At 46.9% G+C, this 14314-nt stretch overlaps 1 protein-coding gene across 1 annotated transcript in view; it reads right to left on the bottom strand.

Annotated features, from left to right (window-relative positions):
- Positions 1 to 14270, bottom strand: part of DPP8 (dipeptidyl peptidase 8) — a 30854-nt gene extending 16584 nt beyond the window's left edge. The window contains exons 1-9 of the mRNA XM_055002882.1: positions 13883 to 14270; positions 12175 to 12448; positions 10720 to 10832; positions 9290 to 9463; positions 8254 to 8422; positions 5778 to 5888; positions 3327 to 3455; positions 2298 to 2359; positions 1362 to 1462 (exon numbers count right to left, since the gene is read on the bottom strand). Of these exons, the coding sequence (XP_054858857.1) occupies positions 1362 to 1462; positions 2298 to 2359; positions 3327 to 3455; positions 5778 to 5888; positions 8254 to 8422; positions 9290 to 9463; positions 10720 to 10832; positions 12175 to 12433 (1118 nt within the window). The 5' untranslated portion in view covers positions 12434 to 12448; positions 13883 to 14270. The remainder of the gene's footprint in view (positions 1 to 1361; positions 1463 to 2297; positions 2360 to 3326; positions 3456 to 5777; positions 5889 to 8253; positions 8423 to 9289; positions 9464 to 10719; positions 10833 to 12174; positions 12449 to 13882) is intronic.
- Positions 14271 to 14314: the final 44 nt, after the last annotated feature.

Raw genomic sequence — 14314 nt, 5'->3', positions numbered from 1 at the left:
GTCTGATGTGGCCCATTCTACCACTTCAGAATTCTTCCCCCTAAGCTGCCTCCCCATTTCTAGGGGATGTGCTTCCAAGAAAGCTTTGGGATTCACAACACTGTTATCAGGGGTTGGGTTGGGGGGGGATCAAGTTTCAGGAGGAGAGTCTAGGTTATCTTGGGGGACCAAGTAGCTGGGTAAGTCACAGGGGAGCTAGAATAATAACAACCTTGTGCTTCTATACTGCTCTTCAGGACAACTTAACACAACACTCAAGAGTGGTTTACAAAGTCAGTGTCATTATTATCCCCAGGCTGAGAGCTATGAGAGAGCTGCGACTGGCCCAAGGTCACCCAGCTGGCTTCAAGCAGCGGAGTGGGGAATCAAACCTGGCTCTCCAGATTAGAGTCCTGCCACTCTTAACTATTACACCAAACTGGAATCTGGAAGCTTGGGACAACTCTCGACAGAACTGGATGCCCAAGAAAACAATTTTCCTAACTATGTAAGGCAGCTCCGAGACCAATTTTGTGACACTTGTCGTTTTTAGAAAAAAGGGGTTCTCTAGCTAACAAACCCGAGTCTCTGTTGACCGAAAATTAACAACATGTACAGGACGGAAAGCACTGAACTGTCCCATCTGCCAAGATCTTCATAGAGTGCCTCGCCCTTAGAAGTCCTGTTGGGCAGATGCTCAGGACAGAAACGTCTTGGCCTCACCCCCGGGGTGGAAGCCATGTTCCTAAGGGGTTCCTCAGGCACCAATATTGAGATTGTTTGTCAGCCAGGCACAGAGAGACTGCTGCCCGTTTCTGTTTTGATTCCATGTGTGCTTTCAGAAGTTGATTATATCGGCTGGCTTGTGTGTTGCTTGCTTTATTTTGCAGTTTAGTAACTTTACAGAAAACAAACACATCAGTCTACAAGCAAATGCATTTTAAAGATGTTGTTCCTTATTCTGAATCCTGTTTTACTTTATTTGTGTGTGTAAACAACAGTCAATTCACAGCTCATTTATGGCAACCCCTCACGGGGTTTTCAAGGCAAGAGACGAACAGAGGTGCCTCTGCGTAGAGACCCTGGACTTCCTTTGTGGTCTCCCATCCAAGTACTAACCAGGGCTAACCCAGCTTAGCTTCCAAGATCGGATGAGTTTGGGACAGCCTGGGCCATTCAGGTCAAGGTACCTTACTTAAACAGAGAGAAAGCTTTTTACATTGGGGCCAGCTCTCACAAAAACATTTTAAAACCCCTCAACCGTACAGATTTAGAAAGCTGTCTCCTGGATTTGTTGCTGAAAACGGGACTCCAAACAGTGCAGTCTGAGACACTGCAATCCCCGAGCCTTTGGGGAAATAGAGGTAGAGTAACATACGCACTATTTGCCCTCCACAGTCCATCCAGCTCTGGCAATATACTCCACCCCTTCAAAGAGGATCTCAAAGGGTTGCACAAGCTCTTTATCCACCACGTCCAAAATCTGTCAGAGGAGAGAAGTTCCAGCATTCAGAAAAGCTATTTCAAAACTATCCAAGTTTTCCAAATGCAAGCCTCCATTAAGGGGAGGCAGGGTATGGGGGGGAAGGGGGGAAATTCATGGGAATCCCATGTCAGGGGGGAAATTCATTCATTCATTCATTCTATTAGATTTTTAGCCCACCCTCCCCGCCAGGCAGGCTCAGGGCAGAGTACATCATTTCAATTTACATAAATACAATTTTTAAAAAGATAAAACAGTATACAAATAACATTAAAACAACTTTATACAATACAGCTTCTCTTCAGATGGCGATGATAAAATACTGCTTTTCAAGCCCTGGCTCATGTGTAGGGTGGTGGACAAATCTTTGGTGTGGCCGGTGGGGGCCCAACCTAGCCTCCCCCATATGCCTGGCGGAACAACTCTGTCTTAAAGGCCCGGCGGAAAGATAAGAAATCCCGCCAGGCCCTGGTTTCCTCAGAGAGAGAGTTCCACCAGGGCGGTGCCAGGATCGAAAAGGCCCTGGCTCTGGTCGAGGCCAGGCGGGCCTCCCTTGAGCCAGGGACCACCAACAGTTGTTTATTTGTTGAACGAAGCATCCTCTGGGGTACATATGGGGAGAGGCGGTCCTACAGATATGCTGGGCCCAGTCCGCACAGGGCTTTGTAGGTCAACACCAAAACCTTGAACCGGACCTACTGAATTCTAAACCCTACTGAATTCTGAACCCTACTGAATTCTGAACCCTACTGAATTCTGATCCCTAGTCCCTCTATGTGAGTCAAAGGAGTAAGCCACCAACTCCAATATAAAACGAACAAGATATCAGACTTACATTTCCATCAGCAGCAACGGATATTTCAGATAATTTGAAAGTGACTTTGGGGTTAGCAGTGCCTACAAAGGAAGACAGCAAAGGAATTAGGCCAATGCAAATGTTTATTTTGGTCGCCCGAGCAGGGTAACCTTGGATCTCCAAAGTTTATTCACACAGAAATGGCTCACTGGTCTCATCTGCCAAGATGATTAACACGATACCACAGACCGAGGGGAACCCTCTAACAGGGCTGTACCGTGAGAAGTCACGCCAAGACTAAACCATTACAAATCGAACAATGAATCGTTATACAAAAATACTTATATATAATTTTCATATTTTATAATTCAAATGTTCAGTACTAAAGTGCAAAGTGCTCAAGCAAATTCCTATACATAATTATACCTCGATGCCATAAATATCCCAGAGACAATATACAAAAACATGTTCACAGTAATATTACCAACACAATATAAAAATTCACAGTGACCTTTTAAAGGTTTTCTTTTTGTTGTATTATTCCTCTTAGATATTGCAGATGCGCCTGGACAAGCTCTTCTTCGCAAGACTGTATCCAACGGAGATAAGTATTCACATAAAAGGAAACGTTCCAGCTTAATGGGCACGAGTGTCACTCATTTCCAATTTATTCACAGGTAGGCAAATCGGAAGGACACCAGGGGCTGAACGCCTCCTGTGGCCCCGACCCACGACAAACTCGATGCCAGCAAAGATTATGATTTCGCTTTATAGCTTTGTCAAGGGCAAACAATGATGCCGAAAACCTTTCAGTCTCTAAATTCTCCTACATGCATTAAGGCGCTTTGCTTACTGACATTTCCCAGGACATCTTAAGTTACAGCCCTGTTAGGGGGTTTCCCTCCACCTGCGGTATCTCGTGCTTTTCAGGGCAGCCTCTTTTTTGGCTTTTAAGATGATTAACATAGCAATCCTGAACCAATCTACCCAGAATCTGATTAAGTGGAACATATTCCCAGGCAAGTGTTCTTAGGATAGCCCCGCACATCTTGCGGTGGGATTTCTCACCTGTTTTGGGGTAGCGGAAAGAATCTGTCCTCCTTGTCTCCAGCATGGGGGACGTGACGTGAATGATTTCCACCTCTGACTCATCGTTTTCTTCATACAGAATTCTAAGAATTTTGCCTCCGCCAACCGCTACCAAGAGGAATGTATGCATTTCAGTAAATCCAAGATGCATATATATAAAAAAAAACCATTCCACTGAATGCAATCGTGGTTCCTGCCCCCATTTGGCTTACTACCTGAGAAGATCAGGCAGAGGACTCGCCTTCTAAAGCCTGCCGCTTGGACCAATTTTGAAAGGGGTGCAAGAGACCGTGGATGGAACTAGCCATGTCCTCCCTGGAAAGGAGCTAAGGCTCCCTCCTGGCTGCTGAATCACCATTTTCTTGTTCTGACAGCAAAGAAAAGTCTTGCGGGAAGGCTGAATTGCAGGAACAGTTGAGAGCCGGCTGTGTGGGGGTGGCTCATCTCTGCAGATGACAAGCTGCCCAAATATCAGGATCACGGCAGCCCACGGCTGAATACTAAACGGGAGACGCAGCGGAAGAATCCCAGGAACTGACAGACTCCTCTGAAGACAGGAGGCTCCCTAGTATGTTCCAGCCCAGAATTGTTCCCAAAGCCTTCAAACAGAAAAGGCGTATTCTAAGCCCTGGGAGCCCCTCTTCCCTGGAAACAGCAGGGACGGAACCGGGGACCTTCTGTGTGCAAAGCAACTGCTCTCCCACTTGAGCTACTGAGGCATGTTTTGGGATCAGTGGGGCTGAAGAGTGTTATCTTGAGGAGCCCAGGAATTTGAGCAGTAAGTCTTGAGCCAGCAGCTCAGCTGTCCCTAGCCTATCACAGGGATTCATGCCCTATTTATAGCTCTCTTGAATGGTGCCATCCTCAGCAGAATTACACCCTTCGAAAGCCCACTGAAGGCCTGTTGATTGCAGGAACCAAAGCATTCAAAAAACAGTGGGGGGACCTTTTAAGGTTCCAGGACATTCAGTTGCTGACCTACAAGTAGCAGTTCTCCTGCAGAGGAATTTCAAAGGGAGATTAGAAAAAGAGGCTGCTGAATTGCAACTGATTATTTCTTATTATTATTTATTTATTTTATTCGATTTATACCCCGCCCTCCCCACAAATGGGCTCAGGGCGGTTATGTGATATACCACAATCACAGTCCCCAGGGACAATGTCCGCATAGTTCAGCAGATATTGTCCCTGGGGACTGTGATTGTGGTATTTCGGATTTATTTCTTGGGGCAGCCTCTCCTGTCGGCACAGAATTGCAACTGATAATAAAGCTCCAGACAATGCATCCACCTGGACTGAATCAAGACAGAGGCTTCCTGTCTCATCACCAATGCTAGTTTCTCCACACCCACCACTCCTCTGCATACCCCACCCTATTCAGTCATGCCTGCTATTGTCATTTACCAGTTGTTATCATTCGGCTTCTGCAATCACTCCACTCTCCGAGATATAAGGACAGATGGACTCACATTCCAGCTGTATTTGAAGAAGTGAGCTGTGACTCATGAAAGCTCATATCCTACCACTAATTTTGTTAGTCTAATAGGTGCTACTGGATTCTTCCTCTTTTCCAAGGCTTAGAAGGGTGTAACTCCACTTAGGACTAGAGATGGGCATGAACCAGAAAAAACCCGAACCATGTGTTTCGTGGTTCGGCAAATTTCACGAACCACGAACTTTCATGAACCTGCCCCCGCTTCGCGAACTGGTTCATTTGGTTCATGAAAACGTCACTTCCAGGTCAGCTGTGACGAACCAAAAAACAAACCAGGTCAGCCATGACGAACCAAAAAACAAACCAAACGAACTAGCCTAAAAGTTCGTGGCAGATCGTCCGAAATGGGATCTGACAAACCGTGGTTCACGAACCATGAACCGGCCTGGTTCATGCGTAATTTTGGTTCGTATTTCGGTTCGTGCCCATCTCTACTTAGGACTGCACTTGTGAAAGTCCACCAGAGGCAGGCTCACCTTCCCATTTGAGAATTCTTCCCCAAGAAGGGAAGCTTGACAAATCCTGGGGACCTTAACTGCAGCCACCCCTGGATCTTGCCCTGAATTCCCCTGACCAGCAGGGATTCCAGGGCATAACAGTTTGGAGATAAAGGAACTCTACATTAAACTCTGTTTAAGACGAATGCTAATTCCCTGCACTGCTGTTCTGCCTTAAGCTTTCCAGTTCAGGATTCACCTTCATCCCCACACAACTCCCTCTGTGCTTCACTTCAACTTGTGTGTCTTTAGCCACTTTTAAAAAAATGGATACTGCGGTGAAAGAATCCACCGAGGTACCAGCCAAGATCAAAGACCATGTTTTGAAATAACAAGTACTACCTTACAGTGCAAATGCAAGAAGAGGAAATTTAGTTCTAGCCCAAAAGTCAGGGCATTGGAGGAAACAGTCAGGCCCAGCAGGTTTTGCATACTTACTTGGCTCCGCAGTAGGGCACCACCAGTAGCCGGTGTATCTGTCGAATTCCTCCTGCAGCACAAATGTGGCGACTCCTGCGGATTTGGGGTCATCTTCAACATTGGTGAATTCTGCAAAGGTACAAGAAATGTCATTTTTCCGAGGAAGGAAAACTGGCAGGAAAAAAGATGCAATGCGTATTGCAAACTAGCAAAATGGATAGCATTGTGATGGAAGGGCTAAAAACTCCAGGGAAGTCACAAATTCATCTCCCTGGGCCAGCCTGCACATCGACACCGAGTGCCTCTGCTCCGATGAAGAAGCCCTGTCAATGAAACTGTCCAAGCAGGATTTGCTCTTACCACAGCCACTAATCCAGGGGTTAACCATGTGCCTAAGCTAACTAGTAAAGGTCTCTCCTTGCAAAAGATCAGCCTGTGCAGGCCAGAGAACTGAATAACAACAACAACATTCAATTTATATACCGCCCTTCAGGACAACTTAATGCCCGCTCAGAGCGGTTTACAAAGTATGTTATTATTATCCCCACAACAAAACACCCTGTGAGGTGGGTGGAGCTGAGAGCGCTCCAGAGAACTGCGACTAGCCCAAGGTCACCCAGCTGGCTTCAAGTGAAGGAGTGGGGAATCAAACCCGGCTCTCCAGATTAGAGTCCCGCGCTCTTAACCACTACACCAAACTGGCTCTCACCAAACTGAGGTGACACCAAAAGGTGCTTTCCAAGTAAAGAGCTCCACATGTTTCCAAGAAGTGACTCTGGGCCAAACTACAAGTGACGAATGACACTTGAACGGCAAGTGTATTCCTCCCTGTTCACTTGCCCTCCACTCGATCCACTTGCCGTTCAAGTGTCACTTGTAGCTTGGCCTTCTATCTCAGCTTCTCTCCTGTCTGAGTCTAGCATTTGTTATTATGGCGTTTATAACAAAAACAAAAAGGATACACAGTGTAATAATTGTAATATAAGCAAGCCTCTGTGGAAAGAGCCTAATCACACCTTAAGCAAAGCACTTTCCTTAATATATCCTCTATGAACATTCGATTGTGAGCGCATTTACAAAAAATAAACAATTGAATATAAAATACTCTTACATACAATATTGTAATAGCCAAGCATAATGTTGACTTTGCGAGTAAAGACCTCCAGATGTTTCAAAGAAGTGACTCTTACCTCAGCTTCTCTCTTGTCTGGGTCTAGTGTTTGGGCCAAGCTACAAGTGACGAATGACACTTGAACGAGTGAACAGGGAGGAATACACGTGAGTCTGTTCACTTGCTGTTCAAGTGTCATTCATCACTTGTAGCTTGGCTCTCTGTTATTAGGGTTTATGGCATTGAACAAATGGCTTCAGAGGGCAAACAGTTTTATTAGGTCCAGGAAAAAAACAACAACCCAGGCATCAAACTTATTAATAATGAGGTTATAAACTTAATAGTCACTTCCTAATTTCAAGCTTACAAGATTTATTTTACTGGCTTCATTTATACCCTGCCTTTCTCCCCGGTGGAGACCAAAGCAGCTTAATTGTTCTCCTCTCCTCTATTTTATCCTCACAACAACCCTGAGATAGTAGGAAAGAGCCAGAGTCCAGTAGCACCTATAAGACCAACAACAGTTGTGGTAGGGTATGAGCATTTGTGAGTCACAGCTCACTTCTTCAGATACCTGGTATTTGAAGAAGTGAGCTGTGGCTCACGAAAGCTCATACCTGGATTCAGAACCTCAGTTTGTGGACAGAAAAACTGACCCCAGTTAATCCCTGCACCTTCATCATACATCATAAAAAACTGGAGTTTGTTTCCAACTAAGATTCTCTGTGTAAGAAGGAAGGGAGGAACAAGGCCAAGATATCAGTGTGGTATCATGCTGCTTTTGTATGCATCCCAGTTTCGTGGTGGTTGAAAGTGATATCTGAATGCAGCTCATAGCCCTCGTTTGCATCCCTTTGCTATGATTCAGCCCCGTGTTTGAATTCCTAAACTATGGTTAAACATTGGCCGAAAACTAGGATATGAAACAAATGGACTTGAACCAGTGGTTACACAGTGTATTAAGCAAGCCCTGGCTAAAGCTGGTTCCCTGAACCTTTGGCCTTTCTGCTTGCAAAAGGAAAGCAGGTTGTGCCAGCATCCTCTTCCTATATGCATGCCTATGGAAGCAGGGCTTTGTTCAGCCAACTAACCATGGTTTTCAGAGCCAGCCAGAGGGTTGTAGTGGTTATAGCATCAAGCTAGGAGCCTGGAGACCCAGGTTCAAATCTGATCTCAACCATGAGGCTCCATCAGCGTAACCTACCTCAGAGAGTTCTTGTAAGGATTAACAATGGACGCTATTAAGTGCTCCTTCGGGGATGGGTTTGATAAAAATCTCAGGCAGGCAGACATCTGAGATCTCAACCAGGGTTAAGACAACAAACCATGCTCAGCGCTAACCATGGTTAAGTTTTGTTCTGTGCCGAGCCAAAGGCAAATCACCTTTGTGTACAAACGTCAGCCTCCTTTCTTCCCTAGTTGCTAGATTAGAGATCCAGATGTCATTGCTGTGGATAAACGCAATCCAGTCGGGATCCGCCGGGCAGAGCTTGGGGTCCATCCGTATGTTGGGACAGCTCGTCTCCACCAAATTGGGCCGCAAGGGCTGCTTCTGTGGAAACGGACAGGGGGAAAAACGAGAACGTGTTTCTTTGGACCAGGCAACCTTTGACATGAGTATTCAAAAATGTTTGTCATCATAGAAAATGAGGACAGGAAAGAATGGAGAGCACAGGGTTACACTATTACAGCATCCGGCAGCATATATTTTGCATATTTTTGCAAAACAAATCTATATCCCGGCTTGTTCATGAAACAGGCCTTAGAAAATGATGTTTCAACCAAAATAAGATCAGAACTACTCTTCATCTCTATGGTTATATGCTCTGTTTTGAACAGACTGATGCTTATGTACTCTTTAATTTTTTGTGAGGCATCTGGCAATCATCAGACTGCATGTTACAATTTGTTAACATGTCGAATTTGAGTTTGGACTTGGAAACTGTGAGCCATCGGGCGCAAAGGAATTCATCTCCTGAGCAACATGGTCCTGATTTGAATTGGGGCTGTGGGGTGGGCGTGGGGCTTTGGCCTACCGCACCACGCCCTTTTCCTGAACCAAAACAGGCTTAAGGGGCATGGAAAGGAGCTCCCTGTGTACTGCTGGGAAAGACATGTAGCCCCACAAGAAGGCAAATGCCTCCTCCGTCCATTTTGGGAATTCCAGAGGCAGGGTTCACCAACAGAAAAGGTCTTACCAGCTCAACCTCAAGTGTACGTATGAAGACCCCCTCCTTATGATCTCAGGGCCAAGCTACAAGTGACGAATGACACTTGAACGGCAAGTGTATTTCTCCCTGTTCACTTGCCCTCTGCTCAATCCACTTGCCGTTCAAGTGTCATTTGTCATTGGAGCTTGGCCCTCAGTACCAGCAAAATCAATAAGCTCATAGATTTACACCCATCCTTTTCTACTCACCGTGAACCCTCCGGGGCCTCCGTCTTTCACATGATAAATCCCATTGCCAGCTTGGAACAGAAACGTGCCACTTTCTCGGTGGTAATCGTATGAGGCGATCCCCACCGTCCCAATTCGCTTCCTTTCCCGCAGCAATTCCTCCTCACGGGAGTACATCCCATAATCTAAGCTGGCCTGATTAGGGGGAAACGAGAAAAAAAGCCATCTATTTCTTGCAAAGAGGTGTGCCTTGCCATTCCGCTAAACTAAATGCAGACCCTTCTTTGAGCAGAATAAGCGAATACTCTGGAGAAAGTTCGCTTCGATTGGAGGAAGGCTGTATTTTAACAGAGCAGAGCTGAACGGAAAGACATGATCCATACAGAACAAGGGCCCTTTTCACACTACTTACCTGCTTCCGGAACATCGCGAAATGTAGCGCAAAAAACGCAGAAGATAGTGTCTTCTCACGAAAGTTTGGTGTGACATCACGCAAAACTCTCACGAGAAGACGCTATCTTCCACGGTTTTTGCGCTACATTTTGTGATGTTCCGGAAGCAAGTAAGTAGTGTGAAAAGGGCCAAGGTTTGAGTCCAGTATCTCCTTGGAGACCAATAAAGAATTTCCAGGGTATACGTTTCCGACAGTCAAGCTCCCGTTGTCAGACGATGCAGAATTTAGGAGAACCGTGCCGATTCCATTTCGATTGGAGCGAATACCGTTTTAAAGGCATCATGTATAAAACACTAGAGACTAGTAGGAACAGAGATCTGAGTCTTTTTATCTTAGTCAGAAGGTGGGAGGTGTGTTGCAAAGAAGTAAGACAGGATGCGGAGGTACAATGTGAAATGTAATTAGCCTGATTAAAGCAGGGGAGGAAATGCAGAAAATTAACATGTGTAAATAAAAAGATTCAGATCTTCATTCCTACTCACATCTGACCAAGGGAGCTTGAGTGTCGAAAGCTTATACTTCGTTTTAGGTGGGTAGCTGTGTTGATCCACAGTAGAACAGAAGATTTGAGTCTAGTGGCCCCTTTGCGGCCAACAAGATTTTCAGGGTGACAGCTTTTGAGCGTCAGAGCGCCTTTCTTCAGCACCTTTAAGGAGCTATTGGACTTCAACCTTGCTCAAATACTGCAGAACAACATGGCCACCCACCTGAAACGATAATCCACTCGTCAAACTAGTTTTTCAGGAAGGGATATCTCAAAATACAAAACATTTTAAAGTAGCCAATGCTTTAATTTTTATTTTAAAAGTAGTCAATGCTTTAATTTCCATCCGTGAAGAATTCAGCTCGGCAGCGAAATCTAGGAAGCCGTTCAGATTCTCCCTGGGACTCCTTGCCTGGCTTTTATCACTGGAAACTGCAGGGCACTCAAATGAGAATTTCCACTGGAGGAAAGGCAATAAGGGAAAGATGGATGTAATGAGAAAGATTCACCCACCTGAAAGAGATCCAAGAGGGGCTTCCAGGAAAACATAAGCACAGCACCCTTGTTTATGGTTTTGGGGATTTCGGAATAAAACAACGTATTTTCCCTGTTCTCACTGGACATCGCTGAAAAGGCAAAACACAGACATGGCATGGATTTCGCTTATTAATCAAATGCCATCCAAAGGAATGGAGAAAAGACTCTATCTGAGATTAATCCTATCGAGGCCTCAACAAGAAAGACGCGACCTGTGAATTCGTGTCTGAATGAAACTGGGTCTGGCGCCAGACTTCTCTCCAAGAATCAAACATCCTCTAGTCATAATTTAAAACAACGTTTGATTAATCATCTGCTTTTTAAGTCATTAAGCAGTTGCGTTTCAATACATCTACGTATTACCAAAATAATATTTTAAGTGCTGTTCTGAGATACCAAAGTGCAAGAGAACTACAAGTTAACCAAACCATCATGCATTCAGGAAAAAAAGCCTTCTTTGTTTCTTGGCACCCAAAACCTTTACATTTTTACGCTGGATTTAATTATTTATTGACTGATAAGGATGTATTGTCATTATTATGGTCTCTGACCACAAATAAATTCATTCATCCAAAACCAAAATAAGGTTGTGGGTTTTTTCAAGTATGCTGTATTACAGTATTTGTGTGTTGTCAAGTTGCAACTTATTTATTTTATTGCACTTATATTCTGCGCTCCCTGTAAAACAGGCTCAGAGTGGATCGTATCAAAAATATAAAACAAGGTAGCATGATAGATAAAAACAATTCCAACGCCAATTTATGGCGACCCCGGCAAGGATTTTACAAGGCAAGTGAGAAGTAGAGGTGATTTCCCATTTCCTTCCTCTACAGAGTCTTCCTTGGTGGTTCCCATACTGAATCTTCTTAGCTTTAGAGATCTGAAAAGATCGGGCTATATAATGCTACCTTCTCTCCCCTTAACTTATTAGTCGCACTTCTCAAATTAAATCTGTCTTAACTAAACCAAAGGATATTAACGCCCTGGTTAAAATCATCAAATGTCGCCTTTTATTATCATCACCTTTGAAATACTTTTAATTTGGATTTGCCTTCAGAACAGCCTAGCCACGTCTGCCACTACGGATTCATTTTACAACCCCTCGTAACTGCCATTCCCCACCCATGACCATCAGAGGGCTTTTAAAAAAAGAAATTAGTTATTCCAGATTTTTTTTTACAAGAGTCCTAATAAAAACCTTCAGTGATGCAGTAGGAGGGGAATGCAGACCAAATGGTGACTGATGGAAGAGAGTGCGGAAAACTCCTATTTCTAGATGCTCTGCGGCCATTGTGAATGCCAAACAGCGCATCCTTGCTGTGTGGAAGCAGCCCATGCTAAGTCCAACCATTAAGCCCGAAGGCCCGGAGAGCTCGCCCGTCAATATTCCCTCTCTTTGAAATGAGATCCATCTCCAGCAGGCGAACATACCAAGGTAGTAGACCCTGTCCGAGTGCGGCCCTTCGGGATCGTTGCGCTTCACAAATGTGAAGTCGTGCGGCGCCTTGGCCATCAGACTGCTGTGGTACTTCCGGGTATCTGAAAGCAGTTTCTTCAACTGGCTCCAGGAATGCCTTTCCACATAGTAAGTGTCCAGCTTTATCTTCTCCTCCGATGCCGCATTCTCTTTGCGCTCAGATGTTTCAAAGATTTCAAGGCCGGCCTGTTCAGTCTCCATCGCTGCTGCCATGTTGCATGTTGGGACCTGGAAAGAAACCCCAAGTCCTCTTTGGAGCGCACCTTCTGTTTGGGTAGCTAAGATTCGATGCTGGGTCTTATTTTATTATGCAGTTGCTCAGCTAACGTTCTATCATTGCAAAGATTGGAATATTTATGCCACGAAAGCTACTTGGAAACGTGGGACAGAAACATAATTGTGCACTGCCCAGCGGGGCAGTTTCTTCTCTTTCAAACGTTCACTTTTAGGGACCACGTCTACCCCTGGGCATCACAAAAGTTTTTAAGGCATACTATAAGGTGGTTGACCAATTCTCTTGGAGCACAGCCAAGGCGGCACCTTGTGGGAACTTAACAGCATGCCTCATACAAAGGTGGTGGTGCTGGTGGTAGAGAGCGCCCTCGGGTCATAGTTGACTTGTGGCGACTCCTGGCAGGGTTTTCATGGCAAGAGACTAACAGAGGTGGTTTGCCATTGCCTACCTCTGCAACCCTGGTCTTTGTTGGAGGACACCCATCCAATTACTAACCAAGGCTGACTCTGCTTAGCTTCTGAGATCTGGCGAGATCAGGCTCACCTGGGCTATCCAAGTCAGGGATCAGACAAAGGAGCTGGGTCCAAAGCATTCTGGCACCCAAAGCAAGGAGCACCCGTCCTCTCTTTGGGCCCATGCCACTGCTGGCCAGGTCTGGAACAGTCCCTACAGTAAACTCAAGGCTTCGCTCCATCTTGACCAGCAGCAACACAGGCCCTACGATATTAATCACCTTCCATGGCACTATGATGATATATAGTGGAGAGAACATCAGGCTAGGATCTGGGAGAGCCAGGTTCGAATATTCCCCTCTGCCACGGAAGCTCAGTGGGGGGCCTTGGGCCAATCACTGCCCAACCTACCTCACAGGGTTGCTGCAAGGATAAGACAGAGGCAAACCATAGCACTGTTCCGAGTGGGATAAAAATGGACTAAATCAATCCCTAAAGCCCATGCACACACTGAGCCCCTCTCCACGGTGTTGCCCCAAGCACTTGCCCTGGGCCTTGGCTAGAAAACCGGCCCTGCCAGGAGGCACCCCCAGCTGTCTCTTGTGGCTGGAGTGTGGTGGTCTCGGGTAAAAGTCTGTTGACTCGGGCTGGCCTCCAAGGCTGCCCGAGCACTCTCCCGTGTCCTTGCTTGCCCCCAGCTTTGTGCCAGGGCTGGCTGGCATGGGGAGGAGGGGGGAGGCGGCAGAAGGTGGCGCTGGGGGAGGAAGGGGGGCTTGGGGCGAATCGCCCCCCACCCCTGCAGGGCTCCCCCAGCAGAGGGGCGCCGGGCACGCCCGCAGGCGTTGGCACAGTCGCCTTGGCACAGAACCGGCAAGGACAAGCAGATCTCTGCGGGCGGACGGGGGGAGGCAGTTTCCACCCTCCCCGTGCAGGCGATCGGGGCGGGGGGACGTCTGGCCGCTTCTGGGTACTCACTCAGGGACGCTGCGCCTTCCTCCCAGTTCCTGCGGCCGGTGGTGCAGCAGCAGCAGCAGCCAGCACGGCGGCGGCGCTTCCGTTTCCTCGTCTCCCTCTCCGGAGCAGCAGCCAGGAGCGGCGCCCCACGCCCTGCGCCAGCCGGCCCGGCCTGCACACCGCCCCCGCCGGCCACGGAGGAAGCCCGGCCGCGCGCGCTCTTGCTCGCTCGCCCGCCCGCCCGCCTTTCCCTGGGCTGCATGCGCGGCCTTGCGCACGGAGACTGCTGCAGAGCGAGCCCCGAGTGCAAGCCCGGTAGGCGGGCTCAACCCCGGCCAAAAAAGGCCCTCCCAGCGCTTAAGCCAAACGCAGCGGCCATCTGGCCAGGAACTCACTCAGGGCGATAAATCCTGTTATTGGCGCTCCTTGTCGCCTTGAGTCTTGGCGAGAAAG

The sequence above is a fragment of the Eublepharis macularius genome, chromosome 18 (assembly GCF_028583425.1).
Source record: "Eublepharis macularius isolate TG4126 chromosome 18, MPM_Emac_v1.0, whole genome shotgun sequence".
Taxonomy (NCBI): Eukaryota; Metazoa; Chordata; class Lepidosauria; order Squamata; family Eublepharidae; genus Eublepharis; species Eublepharis macularius.
This window is presented reverse-complemented; position numbering and strand designations above follow the sequence as displayed.